Here is a 20715-nt window from a genome sequence, read left to right as displayed (position 1 = left end):
CTTAACCCACCACAAGGAAGAACGGTTTTCTCTGTTTCTCTTAGTCGCTAAGGCACTGAATTTCTTTAAAAAAAAAAAAAAAAAAACTATTAGTGCGGTTTTACTTGGGTTTTGTTTGTTTGTTTACTTTGAGTCTAGCTTAGTGGTATTCTAAATTTTGTTTCACTGCACTTGAGAAGGTCAGAATCTTAAAGGAAGAAAAATAATCGGGGAGAGAAAAATATTCATTTAGAGAGAAAATGGAGGTTTTCAGGACTTTGGTGACTTGTAGACAAGTGTGACTTATATGAGAACCTAATAATTATAAGTAATATAAGACAATAAGTTTGGCTGATTTGAATTAATGCTTTAAAAAATCTTCACTCTCAACACTGGAAAAAAATTCTCTCTCTTAAAGACTTAGAAAATAACTGTATCTTTTCTTCTCATCTACTAAAATGGAAAGCTTATAATTTTCTACCCTGACCTGAGGGTTTGGCTCTGAACAGGCACCAGATAATCCTCTGACAAATATGAGAAGCCAAACTATAACTGCCTTTATAGTGTAAAGAGAAGCTAAACAAATGTGCATAAAGTCTACGATGAGAAGCCCCTTCCAACGCCTGGTCCTCCACAGACTTAATTGCTCTATATGCTGCCACTGAGACCCTGCCAGGGAACAGTGACTCTTCCTTGCCCTGTAGAGAGCTGCTTTTCAGCTGGAAGAAGGGTGTGTCCCTGTGCTTTTACCTGGGAGCAATGATGATCTTGTCAAGCATTTCAGTGAGACCAGCCCAAGTTTTTAGGGTGGGGATCCAGACTGGTTATACGTACCTTCGGTTCTTCTCCCAGAGGAAGGCAGAAACACCTCAAAGCCTGCATGTACGAACATCTACTGAGAAATTAATTTTAATCAGACACCAGCTGAGTGGGAGAAAGCAGAGGAACAGAGAACAAACAAAACTCCCTTGGTGCTGGATGTAAAGGAACCCGGCAGCGGCAATGGACTGGCACTTTTTCAGGACAGCCGCGGTGCTGTTCATTTTCCTGGTAAGTGGATTCTGCTAAAACATTCTTTATCCTCCTAGTTATCCTAAGCAGGCTAGATCTTTTTGGAAAATGTTACTTAGTGGTGTTCTAACCTAAACCCATTAAAGATTTATGTTAATGACAAGGTGATTTTATGAATGAGATCTTAAAAGAGGGTTTCTCTCTTTAATTGAAGACTCCAGATTACATGAATGCATCAGTGGCTGTTCATCATGGCACATCTCAGACATGGAAGCCATTGCTAAGTCATGCTGGGAAAATTCTGAACTAGGAAAATTCATATCACACTTAGTTTCATTGTCTAGATTATCATTTGTGGGAGATCTTTTAAACTAAATATTGCAGATGCATCCTGATTTTCAACCTAAATATTGTTTCTATTCCTCTGGCATCTTTGGAGGCAGACTCCTTGCAATTTTTAAAGCATAAAAACAGGGTCCATGTAAATTAAAAACACAGCAGTCTGTGGCTGGCCTCAAGATCTGAACAATCTCATCATTCTATAGACTGTCAGGAGCCATACTGCCAACCCTAGAAGCCCCACACTAATTATGATTTGATTTAAAACAACATTTCAAATTTTTAAAAGTGACAGTTTAGGAGATTTACAAATAACATAGCAGGTGAGGGAATGGCTGTTATTAAAGGGTAAGTATAATTATTACTATTCTTGTTCTTACTACTGAGAAGTCAATAATGACTGTTGTATAGAAGTCATACATCTGATGGACAGAGGATATAGTGAAATGATTTACCATTGCCCCTCTTACATGCTATTAGCTTTCTCTTTTTAGAGATGAGAAATACTAGTGCAATACCAACACATTACAACAATTTCACTCTGGCCGCAATTCTAAAGCCAAGGTCTCTCTCACAGTAAGGTGAACTTAATCCCAAAAGGGCAGGTGCCAGGTAACTCCCCCTCCGGCTTTGGCAGGATGTGTGCTTCATATTTGTTTCTACTTGCCTAATTTTTGAACTGGAATGTTGGGTTTATATAATAAGCTAGATCTTTGAATCAGAGTATGCCGGTTACTTTGAATTCTGTTTATTAAAAGAGATCATAACCTTTACATTAAGTTATGAATGAGCACAAATGAGCTTCTAGCTTTAGTTCTAAGCTGCCTCCCACCATTAGCCCCATCCCATAGGCTTTTCAATGGGTTTTCAGTACCAATTAGATCATAACTTGAGATATGGCTGCAAGCAAGAAGCATTATATCTTTTGACTATAGGAACATTTGTGTATTGCCAAATAAACAAACACATTTATTTTTCATTCTATATAAATTTCACTGATAAAAGTTTATTGTGTAGTTTAAATTGATTAAAGTATTTTCAGATGTTTATATACTGACTTTCATTGAATCTATGAGGCATGCCTTATTTATTGATTTATATGATTATTTCTAATTAATTACAGCCTATAAACTTCCTCAAAGTAGTTACTTTCTAATTAGTTATCTTCAATAAATGTTGTCATTTTAGCAAAATCATGTATCCTCACTGAACTTTCCTTTTAGAGAGAGGTTTCTGGACATTTCTACTTTGTTTTCTGAGCCTGGATATATGTTTTGTTTCTTTGGGGACTACTTTTGGAAAGAAGAGGAGTATTTGGTCTTTTTTCCTTTGGAATCAATCACAAGTTTCTCATATGCCTTGGGAAAATGATTTCTTTAAAAAATTATACTGCAATTACCTTAATTTTTTTTTCTTTTACATTGACACGATAACTGTTCCACTTTCTAAGGCCTTGAGGAACAGTTATTTTTACGGTTTGTTTTACCAGATATGTTTTGGTAATTATTCTTTAAAGTTATCTTACCTGCTTTTTGTTTTACAATATTCGCCCCATAGATAACCACCACTATAAGCATACTTCCAATTTCCTGTTCTTTGGCTTCACTGTAAATACTCACCTTTATCAAAAAGAAGAGAAAAACATCTCCATAAAGGCTTTATATTTTTCTCTGCTTCAAGTTGATAAATGAAAATCCATGTAAAAATATACTTGAACCATTGTGAAGCTCTTTATGACATTTAAATAGTATCTTTAACGCAAAGCCACTTGAGAACTTGGCAACTGCAAGTTCTGTAGTCATGTAGTCTGCTCCATATACACAAAAATTTTAAACCTTGTTAAAATTAGTGGATTGGGCCAGAGAGAATAAAGCAAAGAGCCTACTCTGAAAGTGACCAAGAACACTACATAGCCATTCCATTATCCAGCAAGTCTTGCAGACAGACTATAACACAGCAAACCAAAAATATTAACTGATTCTTCATTTGCTCTCCCCCTCCTCTTCCTCTTCCTCCTCCTCCTCCCCTTCCTCCTCTTCTTCCTCCTCCTCCTCCTCCTCCTCATTTCTCTCTTCCATGAAATCAGTACTTGGGGTGGAGGAAAGAGTTAGAATATATTTTCTTTTGGACACAGAAAAATGTTGCCTATACACTACATATAAGAAATCTGTGTTAGCCATGGCAATGGTAAAGGGATAGCCTAGCCATTGTGGGGGAGCAAGTCAGAACTGGCCGAATTTCTGGGGTTCTAATGATTTCTGAAAATTACTTGCAACTTTGCTGGGTTCAGTTCATCTATTAACATTGATACAAATCTAAAGATGCCTTTTTCCATAAAGCAAAGTTTGCTATGTCAGGTTTAGAGAATAGAGAACACTTTGGTATTTATTGCCAGAAATGATCCTTTCCTCTTCCTATGGGTTAGTATTTTATTTTTGAAAAATCTTTTGATCACATGATAAACTAATTCTGCAATTTGGTTGAAATCTTTTAGGATATGAACAGTTTTTCAGCACTCAAGCTAAAATACATTAAAAATAATATTCATCTTGTTCTATAGTTCGTTTATTGGACATCTTAAGTGCCCTTAGTTGCATTCACTGTCACATAAAGCAAAGAAAAGACTAACAAACTAGTACCAAGCACAGAGAGGACAAGCCACATGCTCTCCTCTGGAAAGGACAGACACATCCATTAGAGCTATGTACATTATGACGATCATCATTTCAGTAAACATCTTCTAGAGCAGGGAAGCTGTCATTCTGTCTATCTGTTCCGTGAGGCATAAACTGTATTTCAGGGTACCCATTTCCACTAATATGGTATTGGCAAAAGCTTTGTTATTTTAATGCAGATTTCATATCAGCATCTCCTCTTTCCTTTACATAAAGAGGAGCCCAAATGCACCACCACCTAATTGATGTGAGTTACCAGAGTAAAAACATGTCATCTTTCAGTTTTAGTAATAGGAAAACCTAAAGCACTGGGGAATGGTGTCTTGAGACTGAAGGACTGGTTCTTGGGGACAAAACTTGCCTGTTTGAAGAGGCTCATGGATCTAAAGTAATGTCGCTAATTTCTGGTAACTGCGCCCCACCTTTGTCCAGACGCCATTGCTGAGTGTCCTTGTTTCCTAACAGGCCTTGCCTAACAGGAGCAGGACGCCGGCCCTGCCTGGCATTGCAGTCGGGTCTGCTCTGGGTGAGGGCATGCCCTCTCAGAGTGCTGGGCCGGGCCACCCTTGCCAGTTATGCTTGGCATGCAGATTCCTCTAATGGGCTTAGGTCAAACTCTGTTAATGCCACCCACAGCTGATCCATGCTATTAATTGGTCTATGAGAAGAGAGCACACTCTTTTCCACCAGTCTAATGAGAAGTCATATCAAAGTAGCAGCTCGAGCCAGTGCAAGACAGCTCAGAGGGTAGCTGATCACACAAAGTAGAAGCAACACAAGGGAATTTATAGATAGCTTATTTCTTTTCCCACAAACACGTCAAAAAGACCATCTATGTATTAAACATGGAAATAATCATGTTGGATTTTCCTAACATTTTTATGGTGCAGTAATGCATTTTCTTGACTTTTCATCTAAGGTTTACCTTAATATTTTTAGAATTTAGGCTTTTTAAAAGTCTTAATGCAAGTTGGGCACAATGTTTCATGCCTGTAATCCTAGTACTTGGGAGGCTGAGACAGGAGGATTTCAAGTTTGAGGACAGCCACAACAACTTAGTCAGATCCTCAGCAATTTAGCAAGACCGTGTTTAAAAATTAAGAAATAAAAAGGGCTGTGAGTGTGGCTCAGAACACCTGGGTTTAATCCCCAGTATAAAAAAAACTCTTCATGAAGCCTTAAGAAACTACACAATAAGCCGGGCGTGGTGGCGCACGCTTGTAATCCCCGCGCTTGGGAGGCAGAGACGGGAGGATCACGCAGGTTCGAAGCCAGCCGCGCGCGCTGGCTTAGGAGACCCTGTTTCCAAATAAAAATATAAAAATAGGTCTGGAAGTGTAGCCCGGAGGTAGAAGGGCTTCCAGGAACCCCAGTACCCAGTACCACAAAAAAAAAGAAACCACACAATATATATTCAAAATATATTTGTCAAAACAAAAAATATATTGAATATGTATGAAAATAAATATAATCATGTGTCATCAAACCCAGATTTATATGCTTTGTCAGAAATAAAATTTTTTATGAAAAAGGCAAATTGCATTTTACTTTTGTCTCAAATTCATCCTTGTGATGCACATGATAGTTGACAAATATATTAGATATACTTATCAAATTAATGCTCACAATTATTAAATGAAGAAATTTTCTTTATAAAAACTTATCTCAAGTTTATTTTTATTATACGCAAAGTAAAAACTTCAATATAAAAATCGTGGTAAAACTAAGTGTAATCAGGGAACCATTAAAATTAGCATGCAATTTGTATCTTACAGCTTTTCAAAATAAGTAAAGAAATGAGTGGATTGGCTCCCAAACAGAGATGAAGGGAGAGAGGACTTCATCAAGGTGCACTTCAGGTGGTTCTTCATGCTTTCATAGAATCTGAGGATTAGTAGGAGCTTAGTCTCATGTACATATGGGGAAACTGAGGCATGCTCCGTTTCCACCAGCAGGCAAGAGAGCTGACATATGATTAGAGGTTGCCCTGTATTCATCTCTAAGGGAATCTCCATCACAAACTCGTAAATGCAGGTTCCAGAACTATTTCTGCCCAAACAACTCCCCTAATTGTCATAAAAAATGTAATCTCACCCTCTAAGGTCAAGGTCTCGATCACTCCGAACAATGTTCTTAACTGCCCTTTCCTGATCAATTTATTGCAATCTCCATTCATTCTCCTCTTCTCCTCATTGAAGTCCTTTTTTTCCCCCTTCCTATTTCTTCCATCATAATACCTCTTTTAGAATCTTTTTTTATTTTATTTTGGTATTTTAAACAGCCCAAATTTTATTTTATAAACCAATGACAGCTCCTGAAAGATGCCTAGAAAACCTTAGCTAAGTCACATGGACAATCAGGCCTAAACAAGGACAGAAAATCTAAGCATGCTTCAATACAAAAAAAAACTAAGTTGTAAATCCTGAGGGCATACAATTTAATTTCTACCAAAAATACACTTTTTCAAAAGGGCTGTGGGAATATCAGTTGACAAAAGCAGTAGAACAAGTAGCGTGAATAGACAGAGAAGTCTCAATTGCTTAATATGGGATAAATAAACTCACTTTCAAAGTTTCTGCATCCATTTAAAATGAGTTTTAGATCAAAATTTTCTTCTCTCCTTTCTCAGTTTTCAAAAGTCGACAGATCTCCCTTGCCCCTCCCCAAACCCCTCTGATTTCAGAATCCAGTTCTTTCATTTTGTCTCTTTCCTCTTATCACCGAATTTTCTGAAAAAATGGCAAAAGTGACGCTCCTCAGGACATCCTCTCCTTCCTTGTCCCTTCATTTCTTTCAGTTGGGCAAAATGCTTCTTCCCTCTATCTGAAAATATTCTTGTGAAGATAACTGAAAACCTCAGAATTAGCTCTGCTCAAATATGTATGTATATAATCACAGCACTCACTCACATACCATCTGGCTTCCATCTCCCTTTCTTTGATACCTACTAAAATGCATTCTAATCTCTCCTGCTTCTGTGACTACCACCACTTCTCTGCTCCTTTCTTTCCTTTTTTTTTGGTGGTATTGGGGGTGGAACCCAGAGGCTTTCTACCTCTGGGCTATACTTCCAGACCTATTTATATTTTATTTGGAAACAGGGTCTCACTAAGTTACTGAGAGCCTCACTAAGTAGCTGAGGCTGGCTTCGAACCTGTGCACCTGTCTCAGCCCCCAAGCGCGGGGACTACAAGTGTGCGCCACCACGCCTGGCTTCTCTGCTCCTTTCTTTGTTTCTTCTTTGTTGTACTTGTTACAGTCACACAGATTTGGGGGTTCCCCTCCCATCACCTTCAGTCCCTGGCTATTTCTTTGTAGGGGCAGGGGTTCCTGACTTTAAGAACTTGATCTTTTCCAATGACTGCTCTCCTATCTGAGCAGATGGCCGTCAGATCTCCAGATCCAGGCAGAACTTTAGTTCAGAGCGCTGATGCCTATTTCAAACTGCTTAGCATAGCCCAGCATGGTGGAGCATACCTATAATTCTAGTAGTTGGGAGGCTGAGACAGGAGGATTGCAAATTCAATGCCAGCCTCTGAAACTTAGTGAGACCCAGCAATTTAGTAAGACCCTGTTTCAAAATAAAAAAATAAAATGGGGCTAAGAGTATATCTCAGAGGTAGAATAACCCTGGGCACAATCCTCAGGACACACACACACACACACACACACACACACACACACAATTGCTAAGCATCTTTATCTGGGTATTTCTCAGGCATCTCAAATTCAGCATGTTTGATTCTGCTAAATTCTACTGATACCTTATTTCCAGCCCACTTTCTTTTTCTTTTTCTTTTTTTTTTTTTTTTTTTTTTTTTTTTGGTGGTACTGGAGTTCCTGGAAGCCAGCCAACATGGCTGGCTTCCAACCTGCGCAATCCTCCTGTCTCCGCCTCCCAAGAGCGGGGATTACAAGCGTCCGCCACCACGCCCGGTCCGGCCCACTTTCACAACCACCATCACCTGTGATTCCTCCCAGTGTTGACTCCCCCTTCCATCTGTTCTCAATTCCAGCCAATTCCTCCCACCCAGTCTCTCCTTTGGCCTTCCCCCTGGGAGCCCAGCCTCCGCTCCCCCATGCGCCTCCTCCCCTCTGGCCTGACTTGCTCAGAAGACTCAAACACTCACAGCCTGTAATTGCTGCCTCTTCTCCACACTCCTACTAACTGTCCAAGTCATCTTTTAAACCCACAACTCCATTCTGTTGTTCCCATGATCAAAATGCTTAGCTATTTTCCTACTACACACAGGAATTTAATGTTAGATCTGAACGGTATCTGCACAAAAGTTAGTCTACCCATTTTACAAATGAGCAAACCAAAGCCCAGAGAATTTATAAAAATACACTGAAGGTTCTGCCTCCAGCCTTTGATCTTCTCGTGTCATTATTTTGCCTTTGAAAGTTGAAGAGTGACTTTGAATCTGAGTTTATTCTAGACTCTGAGCAAAAGAAAATAAGCTTAGGTCAACCCACAATATTTTAAGCAGACTTGGCAGTTTTTTAATTACTCATCCAATTGAGCATTTGACACTATGGTGAAACCTTCTTGGTCTTTGCCCAAGTTGCTTCTCATGGGAAAAAGAATGGGCAGCTTCATAAAACTGGAAGGGATCTGAGTCATCCACACAGTCATCCAAGATAAACAGCGGCAGGCGCTGACTGCACTGCAGGAGGGGATTGCAAAGGTAACAGAGGCAGACAGGTTCTGTTGCTGAGAAACAGCTCCCAAACCCACAAGCACAGTCTCTTTACCTCCTGTCCCATGCCCACAAAAGTGCCCAAATTTCCCAGGTAGCCAGAAGTACGCATTTGCATCAACAGGCTCTCAGTTCTGTGCTTCAAATGGGCTCGACAGCATTTCAGTTACTAGTGGGGACATGAGGCCATTTCGTTTCACTCCTTTTATTTTTGTTCAATACTGAGAATTGAAGGATTGAACTCAAAAGCATTCTACCTCCAAGCTACATCAAGCCCTATACCTATTTTATTTGTATATAGGTCCTTGCTAAGTTACTGAGGCTGGCCTCAAACCTATGATGATCCTCCTGACTCAGCCTTCCTGGTAATGGAATTACAGGTGTGTGCCACCACTCCTGGCTGGGAGCCATTTACTGGAATATTTCTTCCCTCTCTCTCTCTTCTCTCTCTCTCTCTCTCTCTCTCTCTCTCTCTCTCTCTCTCTCTCTCCCTCCCCCCCCGTGTGTGTGTGTGTGTGTGTGTGTGTGTGTGTGTGTGTGTGTGTGTAACTGACTAGGAATTGAATCCAGGGACATTCTACTTTCAAGAGACACCACCTAGCCCTGTTATACTTTTTGTTTTGAAGTAGAATCTCACTAGGTTGGTAAGAGTCTCTCTACGTTTCTGAGGATGGCCTCCAACCTACAGTCCTCCTGCCTTTACCTCCCAGGTATTGAGATTACAGGCATGTGCCACCATTCCCAGCTTAGTTTCCTTTTTATTACTATTAGTATTACTAATGTATATATATTGCTAATCACAAGGATAATATATTAAAGTAAAACTTGTAGTAATTTGAGTTCTCAGATGTTATACTGAATATTTTGAGAAAATAGGCTATCTTATAATTTACTGTAAAACCCACAAATGTAGGCTGAAATAGATTCTATGTAGCCATAAATTAATATTTAAGCCTCAATTTCCTCATCTGTACAATGAAGGTAATATTAATAGTGACCTCATGTATATGTTGTGAAAAGTAAATACAGTTTCCCCTAAACATATTGGCTGGCATGCCTAATACTTAGCTATTGTTTAGTGAATTGTAATAATTATGATGATCTAAATTATGAGTAAATAATTCTCTTTTCATATGACTCATATTAACCATAAATAGATGTTTTTTCTCACTTATCAATCATGAAAATTTAAATATATATACATATGTATATTTGGAAACTGAAATATTACAAAATTTTCTTTAAAGGTAAAATTAAAACCAACTATAAATAATAATTTGCTATTTTAAACAGTACTATCATGAGCCAGATGTGGTGGTATGTACCTGTAATTTTAGTACATGGGGCAGCCCCCATGTACTACAGGTAGACAGGAAGATCTCAGGTTCAAAGCCAGCATGTGGTAACTTAGTGAGACCTTGTTTCAAAAATACAAAATAGAACAGAGCTGGGATGTTGCTCAGAGGTAGAATGCCCCTCAGTTCAATCCTCAAACACACCATAATAAATTTGCTATTATTAGTAGCTTTAAGTGCAAGTATATTAGTGATACAGATAAAGTTTGATTGTGAAAATGGTTTTCACACTTTATAATTCTGAAAAAATACCTCAGATATTGAACATCTCTTATTTAGGGAGAAATAAAAGCTAAGGATGTATGGATGTACACCATTTTAATTGATTCTAAGTGTAATTTAAAATTTAATAAATGTAATTTGCCTTCAACTCCACATTTAATTTTAAATATGCATATTTAAAATATCTTAAACAAGTATATGGAGATATTATATGGATATCTGTATTTTAAGAAATACCTATAGTGTTAGAGAAAAAGAATTTAAATTATCTTGATGCTTTACTACACATTACATATAAAGATCAAAGACAGAGCTTAAGCTAAGCAAAGCTGTGCTTGACTAGAATACTGGTTTGATCAGGGAAATTGTTTAATGTAGGAGAGAAAAGACTAATGAAAATCCCAAACCCTTCAACGGTCCCTACACGCCAGCACTTCCTCTCCTTGCTATGGAAGGCTGCGTGGACAGAATCCTTTTTGGTTTCAGTACTAACAATAAAACAATGAACTCATTTTTACATCAAGGAAATTATTTTTTCATAAATGTTTATTTTTATATTTCAAAGCAGGTGGAAATGTTATCATCTTCAATTTTTAATGAACAGTAGAAAATCTTCCATCTAAACTTGAAATGTAAGGGAACAAATATCATGAGTCCTTCTACTTATCTTTCTGCTCTTTATCCATCCCTCTTCACTCTAAACATCTTTTCCTCTTTCCATGAACGTAGTGCCTAATGTTTTAGTCTCACGACTTACTGCTGACTCTCACTGGATAGCACTCACGGCTCTCAGCTCTGGGCACATGATTCACTTAGAGATCCTGAATTCCCAAACCTCCTTCTCCTGGGCTCTAGCTTCAATTATGCTAGACATGTGGTCAGAAGTATCTGCCTAGACTAAGAATGACAAAAAGTTCTTTAAAAGCAATACAAAGGGGAGCAAAACTGAAAGGTACGAACAGAATTCTAAGCATCCTCATCAGCCCCGAGAGACGGATTTACCCGCGCTTCGGACTGGGAAACAATCCTAATGCCTCACAGCCAGAATGCTCGATGTTTTTAAATGATTAGATAATATGACTTTTTAAACATTCAATTAAAATTAACTATTATGATTATCTTATTTTTATAGGTTGTGTTGGAAGTTCACAGTGAATTTCGAATCCAGGTAATATATGACAAATCCATTTTTTTGCAAATTAAAGCAAAAGAAAATAATTTGGGAATAACAACACTTTTTACGAAGAAAACTCATTTTTATAAATAAATACCAATAAAAATTTATTTAAAAATTAAATAAATAAAGTAAATATAATGCTGAAGTTAACAGGCTACAAAAATTGCTAAATTCTCCAACTGAACACTGTTTCTAATTTTGTAATTAGCCTTTCTCCAAAATTTCCAGTGGAAGATGAATTACATATAAAAATAACAAGTGGCTGGGCATGGTGGCCATCACCCATAATACCAGTACTTTGGAAGCTGAGACATGAGGATTGCAGGTTCAAGGCCAGCCTCAACAACATAGCAAAGCCCTCAGCAACTTAGTGAGACCCAGTTTAAAAATTAAAAAATAAAAAGGACTTGGAGTGTAGCCTGAAAGTAGAACACCCCTGGGGTAAATCCCCAATACGAGAGAGAGAGAGAGAGAGAGAGAGAGAGAGAGAGAGGTTAACAGCTACTTTATCTTACCCATTCAAGGTAAGAGATTACAACACTAAAAATGGCACCATCAAGTGGCATTCAATCAGAAGACAAAAACGTGAATGGATCAAGTTCGCAGCAGCCTGTCGGGAGGGTGAAGATAACTCAAAGAGAAACCCAATTGCCAAAGTAAGTATCAACCCCAAACCAAACTCAAAAAGCAAAGCTTCAAAACAATCTGTCTTTTAAATATTTTGTGAAAATAACTCACTGGGAAGTGATGGTACAGAACAGAAATACAGCCATTCAGATTATGAAAACATAAGTGTCTTAGAGGATTAATTAAGAAAATTGGGTAGTCAAGGCAGGTGTGTTGATGCATGCCTGTTATCCCAATATTTAGGAGGCTGAGGCAGGAGGATTGCAGGCTTGAGGACAGCCTCAGCAACTTAACTAGATCCTCAGCAACTTAGTGAGAACTTGTTTCAAAACAAAAAGATCTGGGGTGTAGCTCTGAGTAGAATGCCCCTGTGTTCAATCCTCACTACCAAAAAAATATATATATTTTTCTGTACTCAGAGAAACAGTTAAACATTGCCTCACCTCACTGACAAAATTAAATAAAAATGAGCATGCATCGCCTTTAATTGTAAATGAGAAAATACAGTGATTGTATTTTTCATTTAATTGTAAATGAAAACATTTAGTAAAAAAAAAAAATCCATAATGCCAAGAATGAACTTAGCATTCCACATACGCGGAGGCAGTTCTTCAGCATGCGCTGGTTCCGCTTCACAATCTCTTAGAATTTAATTCCCACTTTATTATATTTATTAATATTCACAGCAAGCCTCTTTATACTGTCTACTTTCTTTTCGCTCATCTTCTCTACACACACTCAAAAATACCCCACATGCAGATTCACACACATTCAAATACAGAGATGTGTAGACAGATGCACATACACACGCCTTCACACAGACAGTGTCTGCAGCGTGCTTGTTTATAGTCATACAGTGCTTTAGTTTAAAGAAAGAGTTCTGATTTCTACAACCATTCATTTGATCTGCCTCCTGCTTTTTCTGCTAAAACATTTTCAGGGTTATGAATTTCAAATAGGGCTGGGTGTGGTGGAACACATCTGTGATCCCAATACTTGGGAGACGAAGACAGGAGGATGGCAGGTTTGAGGACAGTCTGGGAAATATAGCGAGACTCAGCGACCTAGCGACCCTGTTTCAAAACGAAAAATAGAAAGGGCTGGGGGATACACAAGAGGCAGGATGCCCCTGGGTTCACTCTCCAGTTTAAAAATAAAAGTTTCACATAGCTTTTCTTACCTATATAAATCCACTAAAAACTTTCTTTTAAAACTTTATAAAGTTTTTAAATCTCAAGGTCAGTGTTATATAATTACAACATTACTGAACTCCTAAGAATGCTAGGAGATCCTATTCCAGACCTGGAAAATAATACAAGATTAAATTATAAATGTCGAATGTATGAATGATGACTGTGTAGATTTAGATTTATTAGGATGATATATTTTATGATGTGTAAAAGAGAAATTGAATTTATTTTATTACATCATCAGTTGCCATTAAAAATACTATATTATACAGTTACAGTTACAATTAAAAGTAGTTTATCATACAGTTACTATCAAAATAGTATAACTAATTACATTTATCTAGGGAAATAACTTTGATTTTGACATTTCTCAAATGATGACAAGAATAGAACAGTCAACGATCCTCAAGAAAGACAGTTGTCACCAGTTGCGGTGGCTTATACCTATAACCCCAGGGCTTGGGAGGCAGAGATGGAGGCTTGCAGGTCTGAGGCCAGCCTCAGCAACTTAGCGATACTGCTTCAGAATAACAAGGCTGAGATTATAGCTCAGAGGTAGAATGCTTCTGGGTCCAATCTCCAGTAACACACAGGTGTGCGCACGCACACACACACACACACACACACACACACACGCGCGCGCGCGCGATAGTTGTTACATATCGAATAGCTCTTAATCTGCTCTCTGTAAAATTTTCACTTGTGTTCTTTCTGCAGATTCATTCAGATTGTGCTGCAAACCAGCAAGTTACCTACCGCATCTCCGGAGTAGGAATTGATCAACCACCTTTTGGAATCTTCGTTATTAATCAAAAAACTGGTGAAATTAACATAACATCCATAGTTGATCGAGAGGTCACCCCTTTCTTCATTGTAAGTTGGGGTGCATGTTTCTCTCATATATGCAGATGAGAGAAATATATATATATATATATATATGCCTAAATTATTATTTTTTTAAAGCCTAAATTATTTTTAGAAAAAATCTTAAAATCGGAGTCATGCTTGATTTAATTTCAAGCATTTCAATATTAGGTATTTTTAGTGTTTCTTAAATCCTGAGCATCCCATAAACCACTAGATAGTAAAATGAGAACAAAAAGAGTGTTACCCTGAAGTATTAGTAAAAATGCCAGCCTCCAGTCTGCCTCTGGGTAGAGTCTTTAGAAGGACAACTATCTAACTTTTACTCCTTTAAAAAAAAATAGCTGAAAATGTTGGTTCCTTTTCATTTCAGTGCTGCTACAGAAGGGTTCTTTTCGGTGGGAACATACTCCATTACAAACTCACACTGCACTGCTCAAGCTCGCCTGGGTTCTCCATTTCTCTGCATGAGCCTTGGAATCCATTTCTCTTTAGCTGGAGTTTCTGCAGGAGCTTCTCACACAGCTCAGCGTCCTCTCTCTTCAGACCCTCAATCTCATTGCGCTTCAAGCGGCTGACTCGGAGACCAACTGCACTGAAAAGGCTGAGGGCCATCCATGCAAACGCCTGTGATGCATTCCCTGTCCTCCAGCTCAGAAACATTCTTCACCAAATCCTAAAGCAGAATCGTTTTCTGTTTTCCCCACAGTTTATCCCAGATATCGCAGTCCTGTAGTTGCTTGTATCTTCAGAAACCTTACTCCATCCACTTTTTTTTTCTATTTTTCTTCTGCTTGTTCCATAGCTGCTTCCATTCTCGTCTGTCATCATGGTCAACACTTATTAACACTTACTTTAAAAACAAGAATGAAGAACCACACCCCTCTCTGAACTTGCAATCCATTCTATTAAAACTGCAGCAACCCAGATCCTAGAATACCGTCAATAGCAACCCAGATCCTAGAATTCTGTCCAATAGCAATCCAGATCCTAGAATACCGTCAATAGCAACCCAGATCCTAGAATACTGTCCAATAGCAATCCAGATCCTAGAATACCGTCAATAGCAACCCAGATCCTAGAATACTGTCCAATAGCAATCCAGATCCTAGAATTCTGTCCAATAGCAATCCAGATCCTAGAATTCTGTCCAATAGCAATCCAGATCCTAGAATACTGTCCAATAGCAATCCAGATCCTAGAATACCGTCAATAGCAATCCGCATTTGGTGCTTTCACTCATACTAATTATTCCTTGGATGACATTCATTTCTTCACCTTCAATTCCAAATCTACATACCTGCCTTTTTATCATAATGCTTCCCCACAAACTTGAAATTGGAAAGCCAATCAGCTTTCCTTGAAGCACAATATACTTTGTACAAGACATACCACATATATGAAATAGTGCACATTATATTTCTGCACATTTTAAATAATAATCATAACTGCACAAACACCCACATGGTCACCCTAGTTTAATAATGTTACATTTCTTTAAAGTAATTTTTTTACCCCATCTTTGAACCCCACTCCCAATAACAACCCCTATTCCTAATTTCAAGTATAACATTTATATTACTCCATTTCTTTCCCCATAAGCATTTCTTTGCTGCCAAACATGGTGGTGCACACCTGTTATCTCAGTATGTGGGAGGCTAGGACAGGATCGGCACATGCTCAAGGCCAGCCTCACAACTTAGTGAGACTCTAAGCAACTTAGCAACACACTGGTTCAAAAAACAAATAAAAATGGCTGGGGATGTAGCTTGGAGGTAGAATGTCCTGGGTTCAATCTCTGGTACAAAAAAAAAAAAAAAGAAAAAAAAAGAAAGGAAGGAAAGAAGGGAGGGAGGGCAGGAAAAGAGAAAAAAACAAAAAGACTTTCTTTGATCAGAACACCCTGCCAATTCCCAAATCCATCTACTGAAATTGCCTTTTAAGATCTATCAATCATTACATTAGCCCATGAAGTCAAAGTATTTTTGTTCTTCCTTTATATATCTAATCACTTTGCCTTCTCTTAAATATTTCGTACTCACATTTGCCTTCCCTTATAGATTATACATAAGAAAAAGTAAACATCAAATAGGAAATCAAGCACATATATATGTTACATATATTATATATATAATATATATATGTATATATATATATATACTTGTGCTTATATTCTAGTAGGAATCTCATTTTTTTAATTCTCCATAGCGTCTAGCATAATGACCCTCTAAAGTAAGAACTTAATAAACACCTATTTCACCACATAATTATTCCTCTTTTCTAGATCTATTGCCGGGCTCTGAATTCACTGGGTCAAGATTTAGAGAGACCCCTTGAGCTCAGAGTCAGGGTTCTGGATATAAATGACAACCCTCCAGTGTTTTCCATGGCTACCTTCCTAGGAGAAATAGAAGAAAATTCTAATGCAAGTAAGTAATCTACTTTATTAAATAAACAGGAATATATTGGCTTCCAGATCATTCTTAACAGCCAGACAACTACAGGCTAAATGATGTCAAGATAGACATCATGAATGTAAGAGACCCCCACACCCAGACAAGTGTTCCAGCAGAGAGGCTTTCCCTTCTGCTGTGAAAATAGCTCCACTCTGTCATACACCGTATCCAAAGCACTAAGGAGGATGACTCACCAGACTCTGCACAAGCTCTACAGGAGATTCCTAACAGAAATTCCAAAAGTATTTCGCACACTGGTGGTAGGGCATAGGTATCACAATTTAGCCTCCAGCCTGTGCTGAGGGGCAATACCACCTACTTCTGACAATAATACATTTTTATGTTAAATGTTTTATTGAGACATGATATTTATTCACTTCTATGGTGCACACTATGTTAACTCAATACATGTATGTGATTGTAATAAAAATTCATCGTTCAATAGAAACCTCATATGGCTTTCTCTCATGTCTCTTATAACTCTCTCATGACTTCAGTGAGGATGTATTACTATTATCTCCACTTATTGAGATAGAAACTGAGGACAAGATCATATAGCCCCCAAGTGTTGCAGTCAGAAAAAAGTTAATCTGGTCTTGATATCATTTTATTTTCCCATAAGTATCTTGAAAAAAAGGAAGAAATCATCTAGACTAAGAAGCAGAAAGCCAATCAATAATGTCTGTGGTCCTAGGAAATGGTAACTTTTTTTTATCAAGATAAGGCTAAATAAAGAGAGGAGCTAAGACATTGATAAGCTAAAGGTGTAGAGAGGGAAGGTAACAGTATATATATTGCATAGACCAATCTACATGCAGTTGGAAATAAACTATAACAAAAATGTAAATTGTGCATTTTCAACCAATTTTTAAAACTTTCTAGATACACTGGTGATGAGAATCAATGCTACCGATGCAGATGAACCAAACAACTTGAATTCAAAAATAGCCTTCAAGATCATAAGGCAGGAGCCTGCTGATTCACCAATGTTTATCATGAACAGATACACGGGAGAAATCCGAACAATGAACAATTTTCTAAACAGAGAGGTAATTGTTTTCTTTAAATGGGTTTTTACTCAAAAGAGCGATTTGTATACATAAGGGTACTGAAGACAGAGAAATAATATTCTAGTCTATCATTACATAACTGTTACATAAAATGTGAGAAAATTTTTAAGTAAAAAATGGGAATTATCTAATTACATTTTATTCTGACATCTTTTATTTAATCACTTGGCTAGTATTTGCCTTGACTTAAGAAAACTATATTTTTAGAGTATAAAAGGTTGCAGAAAGTAGAGACAAATCTTTGTTTTTAAAAGTGAGATAAATATATCTGTAAGTACATTAAGAATATAAGCAAAGATGTTTTATTTTATAGATACTCAATTAAATTTTATTTTTATCATTGCAATTATTTAACAATGGCAATCTTCCTACTGATTACTAGATTTACGGTAAATAAGATCATTTTCCTATTTTTAAATGATCCAAGTGTTATCAGTTTCTAAGCTCCTTTTCTAACTTGTTTGAAAATTATTACTAGAAGAAATCAATTTAGCTTTATATTTCTAGAAATTTCTAAGCAGCCCAGATTCTTTTAATATCAAAATATTTTTAGTGGTAAGTTCTAAGAACAGGGTGTCATAAGCAGAGGAATGGTCTACAGCCATCGGCAACTCTGGCACATTGTATCCCAGGATGCCTGTGCAAGGCCCCGGACCACAAAGGGGAGAGAGAGAAGATGGCTTTGTCGAGACCTTCAACTTATACCCAGCATTTTGAAATAGTATGCAGTCATGCAGAAGTCTGGGAAAGGCTCCATGGCTTGTACCATAAGCTTCTAAAAATGTAAATACCACAAATAGAATCAAGAATGATACATTGTCAATAATCCCAATGCCACAATTCTTGCCCACCCCAAAATACAAACTATTTGTCTTCTCTTCTCATTTCATGCAAATTCGGGGACTGGTTATTTAGACTGGGTAATTTTTGTGCACAATTCTCTATTAAACTTTAATCTCTCTCCTCTTGATCATTCTGATCCATTTCACCCTTTAGAAACTTTTCCAACCCCTGGACATATTATGATTAATAAGAAGTTAGACATTTTAAAAACTGTTGCTTCTATCCAGATATGATGGTACATGCCTATAATCCCAGGCCTTGTGTGGCTGTGAGAGGAGGATCCCAGATTTGAGGCCAGTATGATAACTGAGGGAGTCCTTGTTTCAAAAAAAAAAAAAATGATCTAGACTGTAAACTCAGTGATTAAGTGCTCCACGGCTCAATCTCCAGTATCATAAGTAAATAAGCAAGTAAATAAATAAATACTTCTTTTGTGTGGGAGGGAGTGGGTATATAGAATGAACCCAGGGACATTCTACCTCTAAGCTATACCTCCAGCCCAATTTTTTTTATTTTAAAACAGTCTCACTGAACTGCTGAGGCTGGTTTGGAACTGCAATCTCCTTCTCAGCTTCCCAAATACTGGGATTACAAGTATGTTCCACCATAGCCAGTGTGTTACTTCTTTTAAAAGAGGCTGGATCATCATCGTTGGAAATGAAAGTGGAAATTTCCACATTAATTCATGTGAAATTTGTGAATTTTCAACTTTCTGCATTACCCTATCTCTATCATCGATTTATGTCAATGATGAGCCAATATTTTAAAATAACTTTACATAAGACAATAAAGACTATATCAAGTGTGATATTGCTTTTCATGTGTACTTTTAGCAATATGCCCAGTATTCTCTTAGTGTGAGAGGCTCAGACCGAGATGGGGGCACAGATGGCATGTCAGCAGAGTGTGAATGCGTCATTAAAATCCTCGATGTCAATGATAACATCCCATACATGGAACAGTCTTCAGTAAGTATTTGTTCTTAAAAAAATTAAATTCATCTCATTTTAAAACCTGCTATGTCTAGTGGCATATGACCCAAACATACACGTTTTTTTCTTGTTTGTTCAAAGAATTTTTAAAAATGCATTTGAGTAATGAAAGTGAGACTATAACACAGATCTCATTTCTAAATAATGAATAACCATCAACATTTCAGTATAAGCCTGATACAGTCTTTTCTCACACAGTTTGTGTTGATTTTTTTCTTCTTATTTCAGTATGAAGTGTCTATTGAAGAAAATGCTCTGCATTCGGATTTGCTCCAAATTAGAATAATTGATTTGGATGAAGAGTACACAGCCAACTGGATCGGAGTGCCTTTCTTTATCTCTGGAAATGAGGGAAATTGGTTTGAAATAGAAATGAATGAAAGAACAAATGTAGGCATTCTAAAGGTTGTTAAGGTAAGAATATTTTTAAAGTAGATTTAACATTGGCTTTAAAATATGTATCCAGGTCCGCATTGGAATGCAATTATTATTCAACAAGGATAGTGGCCATGTAAATTAAGTTATTTATTTCCCCGTGTGATTTTATAAACTTAAAATTAAAATGCTGTAATGATAGAATTACCACATTCCCAGCTCGCCATGGCTGCTGTCCAAGACTTATTATGAACACAGTGTACCAGAGATTTGTTTTAAAGCCAGTGGTGTTATCTCCTATGTTAATGACCCACCACATTCACCTGCGGTAGAGTATTTCCTCTGAGATGTGAGGGGGAAAAGGCTGACTTCTTGGGGGATAGTGAAGGTTTCCCCCTGTGCGATAAGACTTAGAGATTTCATATTTTAAATCTGCAGCAGAGGTCCATGTGTGATGCATGTAATATATATTCTTCATAGTAAAATGCAATCCCTGTTCAACTAATTCTTTCTCTCAGAATAACCCTGGGAAACAGACTTCTAAAGAATTCTGACCCATAGAAATGTGTGGTTTTGCCACCTATGTCTACAGAAAGTGTCCCCGAGCCATTTGTTTGAAATAGCATATGGATGCTTTAGTTTTTCTCTCAGGGCATCTCTACAAATTAGGTTATAACAAACTCATATTGCAGATAAAGAAGCAGTCGAAGAGAATAGTTTTCATAGCTAGCAAGGGTGACAGCCAACATTCAAACCTAGGTTTTTCTAGCTATGATAATCACATTCTTTCTATGACACCATACAGGACTCAAAATAGAAAATTGTACCCTTATTTATTGC

General features: G+C 37.4%; 1 protein-coding gene across 1 annotated transcript in view; it reads left to right on the top strand.

Moving 5' to 3' along the window:
* Positions 1-981: 981 nt before the first annotated feature.
* The window catches only part of DSG1 (desmoglein 1), a gene marked incomplete at both ends in the record, with an annotated part of 35454 nt that continues 15720 nt past the window's right edge, over positions 982-20715 (top strand). Inside the window, 8 exons of the mRNA XM_080714705.1 lie at positions 982-1029; positions 11414-11449; positions 11983-12114; positions 13993-14148; positions 16424-16568; positions 17478-17644; positions 19342-19476; positions 19729-19914. Of these exons, the coding sequence (XP_080570831.1) occupies positions 982-1029; positions 11414-11449; positions 11983-12114; positions 13993-14148; positions 16424-16568; positions 17478-17644; positions 19342-19476; positions 19729-19914 (1005 nt within the window). The remainder of the gene's footprint in view (positions 1030-11413; positions 11450-11982; positions 12115-13992; positions 14149-16423; positions 16569-17477; positions 17645-19341; positions 19477-19728; positions 19915-20715) is intronic.

Source organism: Muscardinus avellanarius (genome assembly GCF_963383645.1).
Source record: "Muscardinus avellanarius genome assembly, chromosome: 17".
Classification (NCBI taxonomy): domain Eukaryota; kingdom Metazoa; phylum Chordata; class Mammalia; order Rodentia; family Gliridae; genus Muscardinus; species Muscardinus avellanarius.
Note: the sequence above shows the minus strand (reverse complement) of the source record. Positions and strands in the feature narration are given on the sequence as shown.